This window comes from Aythya fuligula, chromosome 15, assembly GCF_009819795.1.
Source record: "Aythya fuligula isolate bAytFul2 chromosome 15, bAytFul2.pri, whole genome shotgun sequence".
Lineage (NCBI taxonomy): Eukaryota > Metazoa > Chordata > Aves > Anseriformes > Anatidae > Aythya > Aythya fuligula.
Genome location: NC_045573.1, coordinates 10,959,879 through 10,984,175, shown reverse-complemented (window position 1 = coordinate 10,984,175; position 24,297 = coordinate 10,959,879). Strand labels below are relative to the sequence as shown.

The window sequence follows — 24,297 nt, the reverse complement described above, 5'->3', positions numbered from 1 at the left end:
TTGCCCTGCCTGGCACGGTGCGCACATCTTCGTGGCTCAGAGCAGGGCTACGAAGCTGGTGGAGGGCCTGGAGCACAAGTCCTGTGAGGAGCCGCTGAGGGAGCTGGGGGTGTTCAGTCTGGAGATGAGGCACAGGGGACACCTTATTGCTCCCTACAACTACCTGGAAGGAAGTTCTGTGGTTCTATTCTGTTCTTTGTGGGGCAGCCATCTGTAGGCATGCACACCTTGGCACGGGGTGCTCACACGTCAGCGGCCGGGCTGTCCCCAGGCTGCTGCCACAGGGCACGGTGCCGAGCAGGGGCTGCCTGCAGGTGCCCTGCCTGCAGGTGCCCAGGCTGACATCTCTGAGGAAGGCGAATTTGAATCATGGTAGGGACTGGCGTTACTCGTGAGGCAGTGTTGTGTTGGTGTTTTGTTGGTGTTGGATCAGCTGGAGCACTGGGGGGTTTCGGAACTGTGGAGGATGAAGGAGACAGAGTAAGGAAACAGAAGGGGGAAAGATACAGATCTAGGAGAAGGAATTCAGAAGAGACAAAGTGAGCTTTAACCAATAATGGGTAGAAACTAAGAAGCTTCAGAGAATCGTAGAATCATTAAGGTTGGAAAAGGCCTCCAAGGTCATCTGGTCCAACTGTTCCCCTTCCACCACTGTCACCCACTAACCCATGTCCCCAAGCACCACATCCAACCTTTCCTTGAACACCCCCAGGGACGGTGACACCACCACCTCCCTGGGCCACCCATCCCACTGTCTGACTGCTCTTCTGAGAAGAAATGTCTCCTCATTTCCAACCTGAACCTCCCCTGACACAACTTGAGGCCGTTTCCTCTTGTCCCTTCAGTCCATTGTGTTGAATAATCAGGTGGAGGAGGTTTCATTTATAAAGGAAAACAGGACCTGTTGGGTCTCAGCTGGTTGCTGCGGAGGCAGTTTCACTTGTACCTCTTTCTCCATCGTTTCCAGCCCCAGCAGGTATCTGGGATGCACGCAGACCTGCCTTCAGCAGGAGTCAGCCTGGAGCCACGAGTAGGATAACTGCGTGTGTCTCTAAATGAGAATCAGTGTGGCCACTGCTACTTGCCAGCGGGAAGAGGTGGAGGCTCTGCAGGGTGACAGGCTCCCCAGGGCAGTGCTCATGGCACTGAGCCTGTTGGAGTTTGGGAAGCGTTTGGAAAATGCCCAGACACATGGTTTGTTTTTTGGGTTGTCCTGTGAGAAGCCATGAGTTGGATTTGATCTTTGTGGGTCCCTTCCAACTTTGTATATTCTGTAAATTCTATAAATTCTGTGTAGTCTTCTCTTGGGTCTGCAATGGCTGACATGAAGCCATGCTTGTGCTGGCCCTGTGCAGCCAGCGTGGCTGGTTCTGTCCTGCACTTCGAGGTGCACTGCTACTAAAAAGCCAGAGCAGCTTTGAGAGGCCTTAGCATGGTTAGTGCCTCAAGATCACAGCGTCATTGCTTGCAGATCTAAGCCATTTCCAGGCAATGTAATTGCAGGTAAGTTTGAAATGATTTTTGATTTCTGTGTGAGTTTGGTGCCTAAGAATATTTGATGATTTGGACCTCAATAAGAACATACCAAACTGAACATGAGAGTCACCTGGTAGGTGAGTATCATGGTCCGTGGCCTCAAGTTGTTCTACATGAATCTTTGCCAGCTGCCATGTATCATGGGAGATTTGACACCCCTTTTTAGGTTGTGAGTAATTTTTTACTGAGCAAAAGTAATTTTTGAATCCCTCTCTGTTTTTTATAAGAAAAATCATCACGTATATATATCATGTGTATATATATATATCACATATATATATATTTGCTGTCAGTTTCCCTCCTGTCTCTCTCCTGCTTTTTGTTTGCAAAAGATTTTGATATCTGACATCGCAGAGGGGGCTTCTGGAGCATTATCATTCTACTGAAACCTGAGTAATAATAAGGGAAATTAATTGGTCAGATTTTTATTTTCCACTCTCTTGAATTGCAAACTGTTACCTGGTACTTAAGAGAAAAGTTACTTCTCTGTATGTTTTGCTTTCTTCTCTGTATTCCCTGAAAATGTAAGCTTCTCCTATTTTTTAATGTGTTTATGAGTAAAAATAGAAAAATAATAATCATAAAAAAACCCTAACATACCAAGATCTGGTATTTCCACTTAAAAAGGAAAGGATTCTTACTTTTAATGTTACTTTTTTGGAGCTTGATTATAGATGATTTTTAAAAGGACACAGACAAGTATTCTTTAATGTACACTTTAAGGAGGTTGTTCCTTGAAAAAAATGTCTTTATTCTTTGCTTTAGATAAACCAAGGAGTCGATATGCTGTGAATAGCTCTGGTGACACCTCAGAGGATCAAGATGGGGACTCCAGGTAGGGAGAAAACGTTTCACTTTGTCTGAGTTTGAAACAGGAGGAGATGGCCTCTCTTTCTCTTGCCTGCTAGTTCAGCAGGCAAATTCTCTTACAGTGTATAGAAGACCTGCAAAGAGATGCTTTAATGCCAGGTTATGAGCAAATCAGTGCTTGTTAATGAGGAATGTCTCACGAGTGAATGCTAGTGAGTCTGTTGTTTTCTGGGCAGGGTATTGTTCAGATATTTTGTGCTTGTTAGAAAGGCAGTATTACTCTTTCAAAGCTAGGAGTATTAATCCTTTGGCAAAATTCCACTTTTCTCTACCTGCATACCTCTAACTGGATATATTGTATAGTTGCCTCAGATTCTTCCTTAGCTCATATAATTGTCATACAGAATTGCTCTATGCTAATGAGTAACTAATTTTGTTTCTCCAGACATAGCTGCTTGTGTATCCATGGAGTGAAATAGTAGCTCAAAAGGATACTGAGACTTAGAGATAGTTTTTCAATTACAGGAAATCAGTGGGTCATTGCACTGAAAAAATGCACTAAAAATAATGTATATTGTTCAGCATGCATATACATAGAAATGGACCCTCTAATTAGTTTTTGGAGAAAATCTGTAATTTGCCGCATTGTTCTAAATTTATCTCTATCAGGTATGAGACAAATCTGGGCCATAGTTCAGTTCCAGATCTTTTTTGAGATGTGTCTTTTAATTTCAAATATTAACAATGGCATAGTTGGTGCTGTTCTCTAATACAAGAATTAAAAAAAAAGTTGTCATCACTTGTCCTCAAAAAAAGAAATGAATATCCCAAACTTGCAAAGTTTAATCTTGTTCTTACATTTGACTGAGAATAGTTTCACTGAAATTAAAACCACCTATAACAGGAAACTTCATCAAGTCTGTATGTTTTTCCAGGACTGGGACCTTATGAAAACAGATGTAACACATCTTGTTTAGGGTCATTTGTATGTATTGCATCTTTTCGAAACCTTTAAATAGTTCTACCATGTCTCCATGGGATGTAGTGTGCTATGAGCCACAACTCCAGTGGGACCACACTACGTCTTGAAGTCTGATATTTGTTGAATGACATTTCAGACTGTCCTGTGGACAGCATGTCCTAACATGCATGTTAGGAGGGCTCTGTGCATGTTTGTTGGTTATCTCAGGGATTTTGTTGGTAGCTGTTCAAAAACCCTGTCTCCAGTATTTCCCTAGATAGATTTAAGGCAATATTGGAAGCGAGCCAGCTTCTTTTTGATACCTATTCTTGTTGCCTCTTCCACTTTGGCAGGTTGGACAAAACACATAATGCAGAGCTGTGCTCGCCGGATGTTGTCTGTGGTGCTGAATTAGTGTGATGCAATATTGGCTACTACTGTGGTGGAAGAAGAGCTTTTATCACTTCAAATTACAGTCAGATGAGAAAAGTGCTCTTAATTTAGTATTCTGAAACTGGTTGTAAGTGGATTGAATGTGCTGGCATGTAACCTAAATTAAACAAAGAGTTAAATTATTTTATTATAGTGGAGTCCAGAAATTAGTGGTTGAAGGCTAATGCTCGAGTCTGTTGGGTCAAGTATTTGTTATTAAGCTTTTAGTGTTTAAAAGAATTTAGGGAACCGACTTCTCTAGGCTCAAAGTATCAGCTTATTGGCAGTCCATCAAGTGGGTCTGGACAGTTCTGAAGTGCTGAGTGAGAGAGTATTAAGACAGAAATCCCGCTCTGTAGTGATGGTCTTCAGAGAAAAATTGCTATTTGTACAGCCTTACATAGCAGTACATACAAATCCATGCTGTACTCTCTGTAGCTGATGGTTGTCAAGTTTACTGGAGTTCATAGCCTTATAGTTACATCTATGTAGTTGAGGTGCCAGCCAACACAGGTCTATTAGCAGGAGGGCCCTTATTACTATCCTATGGATCTGCCAATCGCTGCTATTCAGGTAAAAGGGGAGTGGGGGAAGCGGAGCATCCGTATTGCTCTGCCAGATCTTGAGGCCCAGCACACTGCTTGTGCTGCTTCCACAGGTATACATCGACATTCAGAAATGCAGTGTTTTTCAAAATTGGGTTTCTTTCAGTTTTGTTTATGGAAAAGCCTTTCCTGAATACCAGTGTAATTCATGTTGTAAATCCATTGAAAAAGCTGCCTTTCACACTAAGACAGAAGAGAAGCTTTCAGATTCATTTAATGCAGCCATACAACTGATGCAGCAGCTAAATATCCTTCTCTTCAGCGATAACAACTAGTAAAAGAAATAACTGAAGCTCTCATATGTAGGTAGAAACCATATGCAAGTCTTCGGTACTCAAACCCATCTTCCAGCACAAAGTGAAAAGCGATTTTCAAAGTCATGTACAACAGGTGGCTCAGAGTTTTGATCTGTATCTGTATTAGGAGTAACAAGAGTTGATGCCTGTGGAGCATAAGAGATCCTTGGGGAAGAGTAGAGGCTGAGAAGTGCAAAAGGTCTTGGACAGAGCGAGATGCATATGATTTATGACCTGTGTGAGTAGACTAGGGAAGGAAAGAGCTTAAATATCATTTACTGTAAAACCAGTACTGTTGCTGAGCCCGTGGGATTATTCCTCAGCAGTGTTCTGATTCTCGCTCCTGAGCTCCAGTTTGGAGTGCTTTTTATGTTTCTACTGAAGGCTGGAGAGACCAGGAGTGGAGCGACTGGATTTGTGAGAGCCATCCCTGTTTCTTGAGTGGCAGTTCTGTCCCTGCAGGTTTGTTCTTGTGCAGTGCAGTGGTGTAGCAATTCTCTTCCCGAAATGCTCGGTTTAGTAGTCCACAGAGTGAGAGGGTTTGTCAGCATGAAGTCCTATCTGTGTTCTGGTGGTATTTTCTTATTGGAGTTGTCCCAGATGAAAGTAATTTATGAAGTGGCTTTGTGTTATTTTTGGAAGGCTTCCTCAAGGAAGTGTTGGCAAAAAGATTCCTTTAAATCACCACATATCAGTAATCTCTCCAGATGTTTTTGGCAGCACAAACTGGGGCTTTGGAGAGGGCAGCCTGCTGTGTTGAGTGGTTTGATAACGTTTTATGTTCGTTAACAAAGGTTATTTCAGATCTCTCTTGCTGCTACAATAGTTCTCATGAGGGTTGGATGCATCTTATTTTATAGTGGATGGCTGTCCATGATTTACTGATAATCTAGGATGAAATGTATCCTAGAAAAGGTTCAGTATTGCTTTTTTGCTAAGCTGTTGGAACCCAGATTGATTACTTTTGAGCGTACCTCTCATGGAGCGGTTAAGGTATCTGTATTTCTTTATGGCTTCAGAAAATTAGATCAGTTCAGGTGCCTTAACTCTCCATTTCCCTATTTGTATGCATAATTTATTTTCTTGTGACCTTCAGACATGAGTTTCCTGGTCTTCATTATACTTTGTTTTTTTAAAGAAAAGTGCAGCCTATTCATGACAGTCCTGCCTCTGGGTTACTGGTGTGTATCAGCTGTGTTGATTTATCTTCAGTGGAGCTGTGTATTTGGGTCTTTAGAATACAGATCTTTTCTTATCCTAAAGGCAAGTCAAGCATCAAAAGTGTTCAAGGTGTGTTGATGATGGCCAGGCAACAGAGAGGTATTGTTAAGATTCTGTCACTGTCAAAGCAAATCACCTGTCAAGTGTCTCTCTTTGCTGGCTTCTTCTCAGTCTTACATCATCTGCTCTCATCAAAAACATGCTTCATTTTTTGAGTGCTCTATCAATAATATATACCCTTCACAACTTATGGAGATGCCCACCATCCTGGAAAAAGGTAAGGCAGTAAAGACATGTAGCAACTCTTGAAGTCTGAAGATGATGCTTTGTTAAATTTCTTTGAAGTGCATTTTGTAGTTTTCTTTGGAGGGGAGATACTCAGCAAAAATTCTAATGAAGATGCACACAGAGGAACATATGTTACACCAGACTTTATATTTTTTAGTAGTGTAACCAACTAACTGAGGGAGATTTAGTAAGCTTGACAGCATTGATGTCATTAATTGGCTACAAGCTTTTTGCTAAAAAACAAAACAAAACAAAAAAACAACCATCAAGTTACTGACAAACAAGGACTCAAATGTCCCTTTCTATCAAACAGTAGTTCTCCTGTGGTAATGTTTCTGTCTCCTCTGTCCCTCTTTCACTGGACCTCAGTATTCTCCCTTGTTATTTGTTCTGAAAGGCTTCCTTTCTGTAAGCCTGTGCTTTTCTGTTCACCCATCCATCCGTTTAAACATCCTTTCTGTAATATCACCCCTGTTGTATATTGTTTGTCCTTTGGGATTGTTCTACCTTTTCAACATGACTTGTGGAAATCTGCGGTCTTTGGGATTAAATAATTGTTGGAGGTTTTCATTTTGTCTCATTTCTACAGTGGACAGTATGAAGCTTTTATTAGATTAATTTTTCATTACAGATTCATTTTTCCAAAGTACTTTTTCCCTTGTTATTCGGAAAAAAACAAAAACAAAACAAAATCCAACCACCAAGCAGTTGATAGAATTAAAATAGGTATTTATTTCCCTGATACAAAAGTGAGTGCAGCTGCTAACAGAGCCTTGCTCTGCACACCGTTCAGGTTCTTTGCCTGAAAACTTTTTCTGCCTACTCTTCCTAAGTTACCTTCATGCTTGTGCTGTGATTCTGGACACACTTGTACCTATTGTTTAGATCCCTGTGGGAGAGCAGCAGCAGCTGTTTGTGCAAAGCCCTTTAAAAATAATGCTGGCTGTGTGTGGAACAGTGTTTGCCATCCTCTTTTTCTAAGTCTTGTGGGTATGGAAGCACTAGCACCAGTGGTGAAGAGCTCTGAGTCAGCTGGGGCTGCGTGGGATGTTCCTTTGGCGAAACCTCTACTGACAGTCTAGAAAACAAAGTAACGTTTATAATCTGCTCTAAATCAGACTACAACATCTTCTGTGTTTTTGTTTGTTTGTTTTTGTTTGTTTGTTTCTTGTAAGGTAAGCGTCAATTTAAAAATGCAGTGTAAATGCAATTCCATAAATGCAGCACATTGTGGGAGGACGTTACAACAGTGTTAGTGAGAAGACTAAAATGCCTTCAATTTCAGTCTGCAACGTGTCCCAGGAATTCACCTACCATTAGTTTTGAGTCTTCTCAATACTTGTCATTCCTGTACAGAAGTTTAACTCTTAATAGATCATCGTAGTATTTAATGTTATCTTTTCTCTTTTTTTTTTTTTTTTTTTTGGTGTGTACTTGCCTCGTTTATTTTCTTTTGTTATGTTTTTGTCTTGTGTTTATGGCCATGTTCCCATTTCAGAGACCAATGTCCTCTAACTGATGAGCAATTGGTTTCAGGGTAAGACCAAATGTTCTTAATAATCACCTCTGTCTAGAATGGCTTTCTTTTCTCACTATCCTTTTAATTGTGCTTTGTTCCTGGTTTCTACTTCACACCGAATGATGACATAATTATACGCTAAATCACAATGTCTGTAGGAAATGTATCGCTAAGGTTTTATGCTAGGATAATTACAAAGGTCCTACTAACATCGCTGCGCTTTCTGTAGGGTACCCAGAATGGGTGTCATACTGTCCCTCTGTGAATTGAGGAAAGTTGTGACCCTCCAGGAATAAAAAAATGTATAGCCTTAACATTGTAGTTATTCTGACAAGGAGCCCTAAAACAAATTGCTTTCTGACAAGCAATGAGTTAGAAGTACCTACCAGTAAGTACGCTATTCAATCTCACAGTAATTACGGAGAGCTCTTCAGAGACCAGGTTTTGAGCGGATGCTCCGGTTGCTTGCTCTTGTTGCCCCACAAAACTAAGCTGGGTGACTGCATTATACCCCTTTTTGAATGTGTGGAGGGAAAAGTACTTATCTCTGCCAGGGGCCCCAGAAGTATTAAGCCTCACCTCTAGTACCCATGTAACAAAGATGATCACCCAGATAGTCAGCTCCCTTTCTAAACCACTTCAAAGACGAATTCCTTAGAAATAACTTACTTTGACTTCCTGTGAACCTTAAAGTTATTTTCCATCCTTGGGAAAAAAATATGTTTTTGTTCGATATTCTTGATATCCCTCCTCTTCTGTATGCTAAAGCAAAAGCAATTGTTGGTTTAGCTATGTCAGTTCCAGAGGAGGTGCTGGTGACAGCAGTCAGTCTGCACTAGTGTGGTTTGTATCATACTGCTGGATTGTCTGCTGCTGCCACAATGTCAAGCTCACCATAGGATATTTTGGGCAAATCAAAGCTTTTGTTTTTTTTGTATTTAGTTTCCAGTTGCTGAATTCTTTAGTAAAGGGAAAGTTTGCTTCCCTCTGTAAATCACAGAGCTCGGGCTAATCCCATGAAATAAAAAGGAACTGTTACTGCCCAATTGTGAAACCTAATCTGCTTCTAACAAACTCTTGGGCTCTGATAAGTCAGTGTTTTTAAGTCATCTTAGTATGCTACAGAGATTAGAAAACCAGTTTTAAAATATCTAAACTAAAATGTTGTTGTTTAAGATGAAATGATGAACTGAAATGAAGGGAATGACATATCAGTTGTCCCTCAATTTCCCTCTTGTCCAGAGGCCTAAGAAATGTATAAAAGATGTGGAATGTTTTCGGGGGGATTTGGAACAAACAACCAAACCAATGCTTCTAGGCTGTCAGACCAGGAGAATGAGTCTGGAGTCCAGGTCTCTCTGGAGAGCCTGTGGTGATACCAGGTGCCTGTACCCATCAGGTAGACCCCCTGCTACACAACAGAGGGTTATATATCCTGAACATGTCATCTGGCTGCAGTTGCAGCGGTCTTCCAGAAAGAGAGGACTTGGCTAGCAAGAAGATGGGGAAGACATTACAAAATTAAGCTTTTAATCTTGTGCTCCTCACAGAGCCAAATAGGAGGTAATGCAGAGGTGGGTGTCAGTGTCGTGAGCTATCCTGGGGCACTGCTGAACTGTTACATTCAGCACCGCAGCTGTGCATGAAAAGATCTCGTGGTGGAATTCTGTGTAAAAGTGAAATCTTAACAGAGGTGTAAGTCGTCATTAATGAAGTTTGGTTTTCCAGCTCTCAAGGCATCCTTTGCCAAGGCTGGGGGAGGGAAGAAGAACTCATTTTCTACAAGCAAGCAGGCACTTCCTAGTTTACCCTGTTTCTACCTCTGCTTACCAGAGCATATGCTCGTTTTTGACTCATTGTTCTTAGAGTTTTCCTGGCTCTGTGACCAGGCTAGTATCTAACACAGCTGGGTATGGCAGAAAGAGGAGGGAAAGCTCACTGCTGTCGTGGTGACTTTTTCCTATTTTGGATGTGATCTCCAGGAGCTGTCACGTGAAGTCCAGCTGGAGGAAGCTTTACCTTTTCCTCATGAAATCCATGTGTTGTGCAGCCCAGTCCAGCACAGTGGCCGGGGAGCACGGGTTCAGTGGCCCCAGGAGTCTCTGGCTAGTCTGCCCATCTCTCTGCTAGCCCTCAGCTGTGTTCAGCATCCTGTGTGAGCAGAGCAGCCAGGGATTTGGAACTTTGTACAGAGCTGCTCCTTCCATTAGCCAAACATAAGCAGGATGGTGAGGAGGACCTTTTTGTACAAGCATCAGAGGCTTTGGCAGTTTGGAAAGCCCCTGTATTATCCTGCATCTTCAGTATATGTAGGTCTAATGACAGCAATAGCCCCTGGGTCATATGCAGATAGATACAGACTAAAGACCTGGCTGTGTGCTTGTATTAGTTTCTGTGGTACTCCATAACTCACTCAGAGTGAACCAGGAGCGTGGTACATTAAGTCCTTCCCTGGGCACTGAGGGCTCGCTTGTGGCCAAGAGATAAGGTGAGTGCAGAACACACCCACGTCTGCCCTTTTCTCTGAGTGATACTGTGTTATCCGGGAAACCTGCATGGTGGAGGGGGATGGTCTGACAGGGACACACATCCATGAATGCAAATAAAGAAACTGGATTAAACATTGCCATTATTTAAAAAACAGTCTCATCAGAAGCTGGCTTGAAATCCATTTGGTTAAGTGAGGGTCTTAGAGAAATCAGATGAGGAAAGAACATTGCTAATATCAAACCTTGCACTACTGCTGTCGTGAAACAACAAGAAGTTCCCTCCAGCAGCTAACTGAGGTCCCCTTTCGTATGGATTTGAGCTTCACTGTCTCAGGGGACACCCTGAGGAACATGAGTATTTTTAAAGAGAAGGCCAATGTTGTAAGGTCATCAGAAGTGTTTGCAGAATTCTTCCCTTGTCACGCTGGAATTCTTACCCAATTTGGAGCTGTGGCTGTATTTTACTTGGCAGACTCCTTGTAGGTACTTGCTGTCCTGTCTCGTGGTTGCAGTCTTCCCACCACAAATCCAGAGCAGTCCCCAGTACCACTAAAATGTGGTCAGCACTGAGGAGAGCCCATTGTCATGAATTTGTCTTGGTTTAGTTTATCAGACGAGGCCAGGTGATGCCAAGCAATTTTCAGCAGGGTGCTGCTGGTCCTTTGACCGCAGGTTGAGAGCTGTTAAGTGAGTAACTTTGAGTCTCACTGACTAGATTTGGAAAAGGAGGGACAAATGTAGAATATATTTTTCTTTTAATTGACTCAAGCTCTGTCTTGCCTTCCCCTTTGCCGCAATGGGTGGCTTAAAGATCTTTGTTGTGCTTGAGTGACAGGCTGTCTTGATATGTAGTTGCTTAGTAAGTTCATTAATCTGCAGCTAAATCCAGGCAATGGCTAACTCAGGCTGTTTTTGTATTTAAACAAACTGCATCTAATATTACCAATTTATTTTGCTGTGCATGTACTGAAATAAGCATGACACCACAGTCTTTGTCTTGAACGCTTCCTGTTTTATAATTGTGATGATCTGACAGATGTAATTAAGGGATTCTTAATTTTCTATAATTGGGGGTATGCCAGGTACAGCAATTTATACACAATTTACAACTTAAAAAAAATCTCACAAGTTAAATACATCTGTATTTGGAGGAACATTCTGGGGGTATGCTTTTTGAAAATTGTAATAACTTTTGTTTCTGCTCTTCAAGGTTTTCAGATGTCATCCTGGCAACGATTTTGGCTACAAAGTCAGATATGTGTGGCAAAAAATTTGAACTGAAGATTGATAATGTTCGCTTTGTTGGCCACCCTACATTGCTTCAGCATGCCCTTGGGCAGGTATGGTAAGAGGTCTGCTTGGGGGGCATGCTTTCTTTTCAAACTCCATGGCTTAGTTAAGAAACCTAGAATTTAGAATGGATAGGTTTGCTTTTGATCCTGTTTCTTCCTGATTTCTGATTCTTGTGGATGCTCAAAGCTGCCTTTCTGTATTTCCAGATAACTACAGTGAGTAGCAAACTAAGGGAGCTGTGTCAGTGACTTACAGAAACCCCAGTCTGGTCACATTAGAAAAGGAGCTTGGGTAAACAGAAGTTTGCTAAGTGGTCCAGCTCAAAAAGTTGTTTCTCACCATGTTAGTTGTTGCAACTTAGCTTTTCATCACCACCAATTAGTATGGCAGTAAAAAACAAAACAAAAACCAACCAACCAAAAAAAAAACACAAACAAGCCCAAACCCTAACAAATGTTAAAAAGAGGTCTAAAATTTTCTTGTGGAGAAAGTTTGGCTGCTGTTTGTATTCAGACCTTGGTTTATGGTCTGTGATTGGAGTAAAAGCAGTTGTCACCCAGGTATAGAAAAGGCCCTGCTTAAATCTAGGAAAGAACTTGCGTGGTTCTGCATGCAAAATATTCCCTTTCCCATTCCTCATCCTGACAGACTGTAAAAATGAACCAGGCTTTGGTAATTTCTAAATCCAACACTAATCTGTATGACTGAACTGCTTTCATCTCCTTTTTTGTCAAATTTGCTAAGTCGTTCATTTTTCCAGGCAAAAATCTGCTTGCCAATTCTGTCATCCTTTCTATCTATAATTAGAGGTGCAAACAGATTGTTGGCAACTGCTGCTTGGTATTTAGAAGACCAGACTGCTTTAGGACTGCTTTTATCCAAGTAAGAAGCTGGCTTCAAGCACCAAAAGGTGCCAGTGTTCCACTTCTGAAACTCACATACGAGTACAAGAAATGTGACTGAGCATCACCAAGACTCAGTTCTCAAATGTTTGAACTGTTTTGGAAAACAGAATACAAGTTCCCCCAGACCATGCAAGTACTTCAGCAAATGCAACCTGCTGTGTTCAGAACAGCTGGTGCCCACTACCCTAGGACACTAAAAGTTCCTGGTGCTGCTGGGAGTGAGGTCAGGTGCTGGGAAGCTCAAGCAGTGTTTTGCAAGGTAGTTTTTGTTTTGCCGTTCATGTTTCTAGCTCTGACACTTAGAGCAAATAGAATGGTGGCAAAGAGACAAGAAGGTGTTGCCTTGTTTTGTTTTTATAGAGACTGTTACAGCCCACCTCAGTAATGTGTGGCAGTTGACTCTATGAAATGATGGAGGAAAGGGCTAAGGAAGGGAGAGAATGAGGGGATGCTCCAGACCCACTGTGCTGCTGTATGGGAGCAGCAAGGACCAGCTGCTCCTGGTGGATGGGCAAGCTGGGGTGCTGCTAGCAGGGCCTGTCACCCGTCTCACAGAAGGCAAGCAACGAACTGGGCCCAGGGTCCATCTGGAGAGCTCAGCCAGGAGCAAAAGGAGATGGAGCCACAGGTAGGGCTAGAGGACAAGGCTGCTGTGTACATAGTGCAGTCCCTCCAGGAGACACACTACCTACAGCATAGGTCTGAGGCCTATCCAAGAGACAGGGCTGGAGACCCCCAGCTTCAGGGACCAAAGGCCCCATACTGAGCTTAAATGGGGCTCCTGGGTCATGCATGGGCAGGTGTGGGGACCAAGTGGTGTTGGCCAAGGCCATTAAGAGTGTTTGGTGCCCTCAGGGCCCTGACAACAGTGGTCTGTTCTCCCACAGTACCAGGTTCATTTATTTTGCCAATCTTGTCCAAAAGGCACAACTTCATAATTGTGGTGTAGTGAGTCTAAACTAAGTTGAAAAGTTGTATTTGCATTTGTTTACCACACGTTACACATTTTCTCTGCTTGTAGTCACTTTTATCCTAATTGCATGAAAAACCTCTTCATTTTCAATTTGTCTAAATAAAATTACATCTGTGTAAATAAACAACATTATAGAGTGCTGTAAATGCCTTTTTGTTACTTCTAGTAGAATCTTTTTTCTTGGCTGTGTCTTATCACCCCAGGAGGCACCCAGAACTTTCTAGTTTCCAGAATCTTCTGGATGTGGCAGCCCTTTCTACTAGTTCGTTTGGGTCTAAATCTGGGACCCTTAGGCAGTTAGTAAGAAGCTAGATTATTTCATCCCTGTCCCATGGAGCAAAAGCAATGACTGAAGTAACCTGACAGTCTCTGGTTTGGATTTCTTTGGAGTTCATGCTGCAGTAAGTTACTTCACAGGACAACTCAGCAAATTCTTCTTCAAATGAGATTGAGGAATTACAAGAGCACCAACATTTAATCATGTGCCAGACTGTCTTTTATGTAATGATATTCTGAATTCTTAAATTCTTTCATCATTTTCTTTTCCAGCTTAGGTCTTTTTTTCCACTCAAGAGGGGATATGAAAACTAGCTGTATTCCAGCTGATGTTAATGGTTGATTTTAAGGGAAGAATAGGATCAGTCCCTGCGCTTAATGCTTTTAAGTCTTTATTGAAGTTCACAGGACATCTTGGAACCTGTATCTCCAAAAGAACAAATAAGCACAGTAAATTGTTTTTGTCATACCCCTTGTCACTGCCTTTTTGATAGAACTTCACTTAACAATTTAGAAAAACAAAGGTATGTGTTACTACTTCTAGTTTTTCTGATTTTTAAGTGAAAGCATTCAGGAGTTCACCAGTGAGCAGTTTGTTGCTGATGCTCAGTACTTGTCAGAAAGGCTGGAAGCAGCTTTGCTGTTGCTAGCTTCTTTGTGTTTGCCCTGCCTCGGACACTGCATTAACTTTATGCCCATTCATTGTGGTGTAGAGGCAGAATATTAGGCTAGATGATTGTTCAGGTGGTTTATACTTCAGGTTGGACTGAGTGTTCAGCAGGGAGCTTCGGGGAAGGCAGGGGTGTCCTCTGGATTTTGTGCTCCATCTTGTGGTGACGCATAGTTGATTCAGAGATGTTAGTACTGGATTTGCAAATACAACTTGCTTGTCTTCGCTTCCTCTGCGCCTCCCCACAAGAAAGCCTGTACATGTGCTAAAGATTATGACACTAGGAAGCCTTCTGTTGCAGAAAGAACATTTTTTGGGGGGAGGGGGGGAAGGGAAGGCGTGCGTGATGGAGAATGCATTTGAAGTCCTGCAGGAATGTAAACCAAACCTTTTATCTTAGTATTGTGCAAGTGCGTGAGATTGAATATGGGCAGTTCTCGAGCACAGTTTTTCTGATAAAAACAACAGCTTGCAACATGATGCAGTCCAAATGGGGATTTTAGGAAAAAGGAGAATATGTGTGGCATGGGGTGAGAAATCTGTAGTGTTTTCTGTGGTTAACAATATATAACAATTGTTTTAAGAAAAAATTATATCTAGGGCCCCTAATGGTGCTAGAATGCATTAGTAAAGACATCTACTAATGCCGCTGTCTTAACTGATACACATTTCTATGATCCTTACCAAAATGTTTTGGTTTATGTTTTACCAGCTTCTCAGAAAGCATAAAATAACTGTAATACTTTAATAAGAAAATAATCATACAATTTTATTTTTTACAAGTCAAATTTTGATGGTAGAATTTGATTTGTCTGCTCTCATCTCTCAGCAAACTGTTATTTGACTGAGTTTTCTTTTTTTTTTTTTTTTCTCCCTTGATTACTTGTTCCGGAGGACAGTAGCATATGGGATTTCTTTCAAATATTTTTCAGGTATCCAAAACTGATCCCTCGCCAAAGAGAGAGATGCCCACTATGATTCTCTTCAATGTGGTGTTTGCCCTAAGGGTAAGTAAGGACTGCCTTCTAGTCATCTGGTAATGGAGTGTCCTTCAGATGTGTAACAGAATGCAGTAGGCTCATGTTGCCATAATCTCTTGTAAAACATTCAGTACCCAATTTCACTGGGAGATTTTCATTTGAAATAACAAAACAAAGTAGAACACGACACTGAGAAGTTAGTAAGATTTCCAGCCCAGCATTATGTAGCCTCAAGCACAGTTGTTCTGTTCAGGATACATCTTAGAGCTTTTTTGTTCTGTTTTTTAAAAACCCAGACTATAAAGGCATGCAAGAAATCACTTTGAAAAATAGATATGAACCCTGTTACAAATCTTGCATGTGTCTTGTCTGTTGTTATTGACGAGCTGCTGACCTGCTGTGATGTTTCTAATCATGCAATTGAAGCTTGTCCAAGTTAGCTATGTGGAAAAGCAGCCTGTGTCTTACTGTCCTGTGTGCCAGATGCCATTCTCTGCTCTACTTCTGCCTGGGGTAGGTCCAAATCCATACAGCACATTGCTGAGCCCTTGTAGCTCCATGCAGCTCTGGCCTTGGTGGTCAGTTCTGCGCCAGAAGCAGAGGCAGCAGCAAGCATGGACAGTGACATGTGTTTGGACAGACTTACAAGTTAGGGCCCTGCCATGGCTTTGGTTAACCCAAGCTTGTTCAGTGCAAAGCCATGAAGAAATCTGCTCTGTGCTCTCTAGAGCCATTACATTTTCCAGTAAGGTTTGCCAGCTTGGATCCAGACCTGGATGGGTGCTGGCTCTGTGTGTTAGCACGGTGCTGTAGTTTCTTGGAAGACATATCAGAACCAAAGGATAGAGCTTAGGCTCATGTTTAGAAAGGAATGGCATTTGTGTGTTTTTTCCTCTCGTCTCATAGCATTTTTCTGAGTGGGAACCATGTTCCTGGTATCATGGGCTTGCAGTTTCATCCAAGATTGGTCTGTGGATGAAGGTGCTCTCAGTTTAATGTCTGAAGAGTTTTTTTGGCTGTCCTTCTGTATTTGGACAAAACCTATCACTTTTTCTTTTTTTTTTTTTTTTTTTTTTTTTTAACCCTGATGCTCTTTTTGAAATGATACTTCAGAACAGCACTATTTAGAGCCCTTAATCATGCTTGATGATACAGAGCCATGTGCCTCTGCTCATTACCTGCAGGCCTCTTTATAATTAGTTGGATAGTGTTTGAAAGCTGCTTCTTTTTAGCCATGAGGCTGTTGTAAAAGAAGGAGCATGCCAGGGAGCAACTGGCTGTATGTAGCATTCTGAACGAGAAGCAGGAACACGTGAGGAATAAATACACTTTGATGTTAAACAAAAATCTGGAGCAAATATGTATGTTTTCCTCGGAGTTTCTTTTTAAGTCTACTCTGTTGATGAGATGTTGGTATCAGTGTTAAGGGATCCTGGTTTCACTAATTTGATAGTATAAAACCCTAGAAATTTCATTATGTTCAAGCATTATTTGATTTCTGAGCTCTGGCTTTCTCTTCACAGCCCACAGGTTACATCTGTGGAGCTATCATATTGTTTTTGTGGCACATATGCATGTGAAGCAACATGCTGAAAATGAAGGATGGCATTGGAACAGCTGTCCTGCTGGAGATGGCTGATTTTTGCTTGACTAGGACTTTGGATACCATGTCATGATTTTAAAGCCTCCAGCTCCTTGACTGTGAAGTGACTTTTTTTTCCCCTTTTAGCACCGGTACTTTATACATGGCCATAGTCCAAGTGGCTTTTCTTCAGTGGAAAGGCAAGGTTTCACAAGAGACAATTATCCCAATCTGAATCAAGCAAGATATCGTTCATTGAGTTCTGCTGGGAATCCAGTGTTGCTGTGCTTTGGAACATTCTTAGGTTAGGAAGATCCAAATTTGCAATACAGAAGTTGATTTTAAATTTCACGCATTAAGAGCTGTTAGCTTCAAAAGTTTTGATCTTTTAGTAACACGTACATTCCTCTTGTCTGCATTTCTTTAGAATCTGTTTTCTAGTGGTTCTCCTAGGAAAACTCACTTTTTTGCATTTTGGCACTGTGAGGATACTGATGTACTATGTGCTTAATATAGCATTTAATTGTGTTTGCCAAATGAGACACTCTTACTTCACAGAGAGCTGTCAAGTTTTTGGAAAGTGCTATGTGTAAAGCAAGCGAATTTTTTTTTCCTAGCAGAGTCTAGTGCACTGCAAAGTGTGGGTGGAGGTATTCTGTGATAAAGATGAGCCCATCTGCAGCGGGCAGACAGAGCAGGCAAAGTCCCAAACACTGTAATCAGCACTGATCCTGCTGTGTTTAAGCTCAGGGTTACCAACGTGTCGTGACTCAGCAAGAAGAGTGGAATTTGAAAATGTTGACTCATGGTTTGCTAGTTTACATGCCAAGTTATCATTTGCTAGAACTGTAAATTCCTTTAAAAGTCTTAACAAACATGAAGCAGCTGCTTACTGTGCACTTTCTGACTAGAGCTGCTGAGTCCCCCCTTATCAGCTGTACTTACGTGATAGATTTTTCTAGCACTTTCGTTCCGGGACTTGCACAAATGCAAGTGTTTGTAATAAGCCATATTTGTGAAATGCTTTGGAATGTATGTCCAGATTCATTTTGCTTTTGTATCAAAGTGTTGATCATTTGTTGGTACTACTTACATACTGACAAGACAAATGCTAGTTGTATAAGACAAACTTCAGTACAACCAACATGGTGAGAGTGGGCTATGTTAAAGGCACTGCAGTCCTTATACTCCCAGTGAATTTAACCTGAACATTGTGATGCGCTTCCTTTTCAAATAACTTGACATTTTCTTTTCTGGCTATGTGAAATTGAGTTCTTTGGTCTCTTTGCTAGCAAAAGGCCTAGTAACAGCTGGAAAAAAAAAAAAAAAAAACACAGATACGAGTATCATACTCCAGGTGCTGTGTTAATTTGATGTTCATGAACAAGTCTATAAGTCCCTCACTTTCATCTTCCTTAACTTTCTCTGGGAGCTTTGTTACTGTCAGAGAAAACTCTATTCTTCAGCCAGTTGCCAGAGAGACTGGTATCTGCTGAAGATAATTGCTTTGATTACTTATCCATCACTCTAGTTCCATAAATGTGACTGTGGCTGAATGACCAGACAGTTTCCCTTCTGTGTTGCCTGTAGGCCAATGCAGATCCATCAGTGATAAACTGCTTACACAACCTTTCCCGTCGAATCGCCATCGTCTTGCAGCATGAGGAGCGCCGCTGCCAGTACCTGACCAGGGAGGCCAAGCTGATCTTAGCTATTCAGGATGAAGTGTCTGCCATGTCAGAAAGTAAGTGTTGAGCTTAGCTTTGTGTACAACTCTATTTGTGCAGGAGCACTTTTTCAGAGAAGTGCTGATTGTGCCTTTTTCTTTTGTGGCAGCGATCAGAATGAACAAGGTTTGGTGCTCTTTAGCATTCTTACAGCTTTTGACTGCATTTTTCCTCATCCAAGAAAACTATCCCTGTGCAGAGACGTCAGCTTTAGAAGTGAAGTAATTTGGTTGCTTTCCTTGCTAGCTTGGTTCAGAACAATCATTGGAGAGGGTGTACTGAACCATCATGTTTGGATCTGCCTGTTAGGATGATGTGGAAGAACTCATATGTAGCTACTTCACCCAATGTAGAGCAAGTTTCCTATGCTCTAACACTATGTTTAGTTACTAGACTTCTTGTGTGGAAATTTTACTTTTACATGTAGTTTCCATGGCCAACAGATTTTTATGCACAGCATTTTTATAGACCATGCTTTATAGCAACTTATTATACAAATATGCACCATCTAAGGTGAACTCTTACTGACACATCATCTTGCTTCAAGTATTGAAAATAAAACCTAGTATGTATAGAAACAAAAACACTGAAAATGATCACGTCAAGTTCACAGGTAATGTGTTTAACTAAGTTGAGGATCAGAAGTTGGCATTAATTCATTGTTATTATCTTAATAGTTAACTTGGATTATCATAAAAGCTTTGAAATAGAAATGTAGATTAAAAAGATATGGATTCTGTGCCTAAGGTACTGGCTTTGCCTAGAGGGGGAAAAGGAAATTCTCTCTGCTTTGAAATTATTTGTTTGCTTCCTTGTTTTGAAATTTTCCATAGCCACAGAAGGGCCACAGTCACCTTTTCATCATATCCTGCCCAAGTGCAAATTGGCCAGAGATCTCAAAGAGACTTATGACAGGTAAGCAGGTTTTCCTTCATGGCTCATAGTATGTTGCTTGTCACTGAAACCTCTTGGCCCTGTTCCTTAGGAGGTTATCTATGTCTTTATGCTGCTGACTCATTGAGATTTGGGTTTAGATGAGGTGGAGGCTAGGTGTCAGGTAAAATGTTTGCAGAATCGCTATCCTAATCATCACCTTGGTCTCCCTTTGGATATATTATGTTTCTTAAAAGTCGGTGATCTGTTGCAGCTTCAATAATTATTTTCCTCTTTGGCACAAAGGCACATAAGGATAAACGAATTGTAAAACTGAAAAATCTGAATATAAAATATGAATATTTTGTCTCTGTAGTAGTGCTATAAACCTGCAAGTAAGAGAAAAATGCTGCGTATAGCACTGATGGCAACGTTAGATACTGCCTTGGCTTCATTTGGTTACACTGTGCATGTCTGGACAGTGAATTTGGATTAGGTGGTGAGACTTTCAGCAGAATGGAAAGTGTAACATGCTGTTTCTTGACTGGATTAAAGGTTCTGGTGAGGATTTCAAGGAAGCGTTGAGCTAGTGTTGAATTTCAGCAGGAGTCGGGCACCCAGCTCCTCCAGCATACTGCTTCAACCGTATGTCAGTGCTGATTCGTCATGCAGAGCAGACACCTTTATTCAGGATATGCACTTGGCAGGAGAAAGACAGAAGACAGAAGGGTTTGGTGGGGTGAAAGATGAGCCCCTTGACTAGTGTGTTTGTCTGGACTTAGGAAAACTACTGTTGAGTTCCTTCGTTGATTGTCAGGCACGGTGTATGAACTTAGACCAACTCTTTAGCTTCCCTAGGTCACAATTTCCTTTGTTCAAAGGGAACAATCACGAAGACCTGGAAGGCAAGGCACTGAAAACCTAGATAAATTAATGATTGTAAACACGTTGTAAAACTTCTAATGAGCTGTTTTTACTGTGTTCAAGAGCTGTGAATTTCAGCCTATTTGGAATGAGTGTAGCACACTGATCAATTAGATTCTCACAAAATGTATACTAAATTTTAAAATAAGGCTGCTTTTTTTTTTTTTTTTTTGCATAGCCTGTAATTCTCATATCAAACTTTTCACTTGCTTTTTACGTTTCTCTGTTCCTCTCAGGGTATGAATTCGTGACAGGGCAGATACTGATCTTGTTTCCAAACATTTTAGTGACACAGTGACATCTTGTGGCATTTAACTGTGACTGGAGGAACATATAGCCCAAGCTCATGGAGTAGTACTACTGTCCTTCCATGCAATAAGGAGTAGACTGGCCATGGAGAAACACACATTGGTGCTGGCTCCCAGATATAAAACAAAGCAGTCTCCCTCATTTCCCTCATTTAGGCATTGTGGGTGGGGTAGAGGACATGCATGTCATATTTTAACATGATTTTGCATGACATTGTCACAAGCAAGTTAAGAATTAAACTGTTGGTAAAAGGATAAATGACTTTGCATTTGATTGGAAAGCTCTCTTTGAAAAGTCATTAACAGTGTTAGCTGGATAGGTAATAAGGTGGTGTTCTGCATTTTCCATTAATGCTTTATACGAGAAAATAGGAAATATGCTTATTACACCTGCAGGCAGATAGGGTGAGAGGTGCAGCAGCACCTTGCAGGGCAAGCATATAACTAAAATAATTTTTTGGTCAAGTAGAAGAAACTGTCCAGCACTGGAGGGACAGGGACCTGCTGGAGCAGGTCCAGAGGAGGCCATGAGGATGGTCAGGGGGCTGGAGCTCCCTCCTCTGCTGTGAAGAGAGGCTGAGGGAACTGGGGGTGTTCAGCCTGGAGAAGACTTTTAATACCTAAAGGGGGCTTGTAAGAAAGATGGAGAGAGACTTATAACAAGGTCATGTAGTGATAGGACAAGGGCTAATGATTTTAAACTAAAAGAGGGTGGACTTAGATTATGTATAAGGAAGAAACTATTTATTGTAAGGGTGGTGAGGCCCTGGCCCAGGCTGCTCAGAGGAGCTGTGGGTGCCCCATCCCTGGCAGTGCTCAAGGCCGGGCTGGGTGGGGATTTGGGCAGCCTGGCCTAGTAGGAGATGTGCCTGCCCATGGGACTAGGTGATCTTTAAAGGTCACTTCTAACACAAACCATTCTATGATTCTGTGATAAGTGCATGCAGTGACAATGTACTGTTTTAAATATATGGGCATTTCTGGCATAGCCTTTGGCATAAGGAAATGTCATAGTTAGGTGGAGAGGGCACTTTGAATTGCAGATGGGAACCCATCTCCCCATTTGAGATTTGCTCAAGCCAGCATTTCCTAGTGCCTGCTTGTTTTGGAATTCCAGTCAAATGCTTCTTGAATTATTGCAGTTGCTTCAGAATTGCTGTCTAGCCTTTGGTTTCCTGTAGATGGTGCTGAGGTGTTTCAGGCAAGACCCAACATGTCCCTTAGTAAGCTGGTTTGTAGTAAACCATGAGTGTACAAATCTTTTTATAGCTCAATGTCCTTTGCATTTTGAATGAAATGTCCTTATTTTATAAGGTAGTAATCAGTAGCCAGGTCATTTTGACTGTAGTGCTACTGCTGCTGTTGTAACTGAGTATTATTAAACTGACAGTTTGGAGGTAAGCAACATTTAGTTCCTGGGACCTTTTTGGCTAATACCTAAAACCAGATGTTTCTCTTCCATTAGTTGAGAAAACAAGTTTGAAAATCTTTTTCACCTTCCCCTCAGAGGAAGGGGAACCTTTCCTGCTTTTACAATGGGGGCCTCCTGTAAGCCAGCGTTCAATTTAAGGAATTAAGACTACTTTCACCAATTGTTAGAGCGGATAATTTGTTAGCTTGATGATAGCTAAGTGCCCATCTGTTTTTAGCAAATTTTTATTAGCTTTATATTAGAAGAAAAGTGAAAATACTATTTTTTGAGGGGGAGGAGAGGATTGGTTTTTGTTTATTTGTTTTTAATATACAAAGAGCCTTTATACATTTTAGCCTAGTGGGATTTGAACTGACTGGTGGATCTAGCCTCTCATCAACTTAAGGGGAAGAGGAATAATTATATGAAAATTAATGAATTATTATATGTTATTTATATGACTGTACTATGACATATAAGCCAACTACAGTTAGTTGACCAAAGGACAGTGAGTGTGTCTTTTACAGGGAAGAGTAAAACTATTTGAAAGTTCCAAATAGTCACAACCTCTAGCAAAAATAAACTCAAAAGCTACAAGCTCACCCCTACAAAACTAGCAAGCATGTTATTAATATATGGTGTAAACAGGATAAACATAAGATGTGGTGTGTGTGTAGGAATTCATAACCAGTTTATAAAATGTGAGGTGGGATTGGCTGTGTTTTGCTGATAGTTGTGAAAAAGAAGGCTGGGATTCTGTAGGATCTGGCCAACTTTAAGATTCCCATTTTGGGGGGATTAAATCACAGTTGCTATTCAGGGCAAAGCATAAGAACAGAGCAAAAGAGCATTGATATTCCTTAAAATATTCCACAGCTTCCTGCAGCTTGCAGCTCTGGAGGTGCTTTGTGTATATTCAACAGCCTTAAGCTGATCTCATTTCCCAAAATTAGTTCAATCTCCTGCAAGCCAAAGTAAATATTTAACAACCACAACATCCTCTGATAAGGAGCTCCATGGCTTAACTGGTTGCTCTGTTTCTTTCTGTTTCTTTTTGAACTTTGCTCCTCCTCCCAGTCTCATTAGATGTATTTTAGGTCTTACACTAGAGAGACAGCGAACAGCTTTTTACTGGTTACTCCTCCCTGATTCATTTTCAGATTACTACAAAATCCCCTGTCAGCATCCTAATCCCTTGCTATGTATCCCTCAGCATCACTCATGGTGTAGCATCTAAGCAGAGATTTCCAACAAAAAGTGTTGAAATTAAGTTTTCATGAGAGAAATGGAACATCAATGAGGATTTAATGGAGGATTAGAATATGGAGAATGAAGCCATTTTTACCCAGTTTGTCTATGGCAATCTGTATTCATACCTGTGCTGTTCAATGTGTTCATATTGATAACTGGCCTGGAAAAAGGGGCAATGTGTGAAGTGACAAAGTTTATAGATAATAGCGAAGGGAATAAAAACGCAAATAGATGAGGAAGATTTGAAGAAAGGTTACTGGAGACCAACTGATCAGCAGATGATATTCACTATGGTTGGATGTAAAGTAATGCACATGAGACAAGGCAAACCTTGTATAATATATAACTGTTCTGAAAAGGGCGTTTGGAATTAGAGCAGATGGTTCAGTGAAAAACCTCGGGGTGCAGTAGCACTGAAAAAATCCCCATAAAACGTGAAGAGAAGTTGGGAAAGGAGCGAAGAAGAAAAGAGGTAATCCTGTACGTTTCTTGTAAATCTACCACACCTCTGAAATCTTTGTGTAATTCTATGTTTTCTGTCAGGGGCTATGTAAATGTGTCCCAGAGCCAGAGGCTCACGGTACAGTGCTGGCCAACGCAGTGTTCTCACCTTCTGTGGTCCTGTGTCTTCCTGGTGCTGGACTGGGGGTGGGATAGCAAGGTCTGTGCTCTAAGTTTTCCTTTGGATTTGACCTGTTCACTGCTGCTAGGTACAGATGATTCCACTTTGGTTTCTAACTGCGTTTTGGTCTCTTTAGGATAGGATCAGCACAGTGGAGCTAGCACCACATCTTTTGCATACGGACATCATGTTATAGAGTTACATGTGCTCAGTGAGCATGGATATCACCACTTACACAGGACTGTTTGCTCCACAATTTTAGTTGTTTGAGAAGAGCAAAGTCGAAGTGCAGCTAGGTGACTCCGTAACGCAACTTTGATAACTTACAACTTGTTTGCTTGGTTC

General features: G+C 41.3%; 1 protein-coding gene across 2 annotated transcripts in view; it reads left to right on the top strand.

The window, feature by feature from the left end:
* The window catches only part of NPRL3 (NPR3 like, GATOR1 complex subunit), a 50,225-nt gene that overhangs the window by 405 nt on the left and 25,523 nt on the right, over positions 1 to 24,297 (top strand). For both annotated transcript variants that reach the window (XM_032197447.1, XM_032197448.1), the window contains exons 2-6: positions 2,302 to 2,371; positions 11,368 to 11,497; positions 15,207 to 15,281; positions 18,427 to 18,580; positions 19,397 to 19,478. In XM_032197447.1, coding sequence (XP_032053338.1) covers positions 2,302 to 2,371; positions 11,368 to 11,497; positions 15,207 to 15,281; positions 18,427 to 18,580; positions 19,397 to 19,478 — 511 coding nt within the window. The remainder of the gene's footprint in view (positions 1 to 2,301; positions 2,372 to 11,367; positions 11,498 to 15,206; positions 15,282 to 18,426; positions 18,581 to 19,396; positions 19,479 to 24,297) is intronic.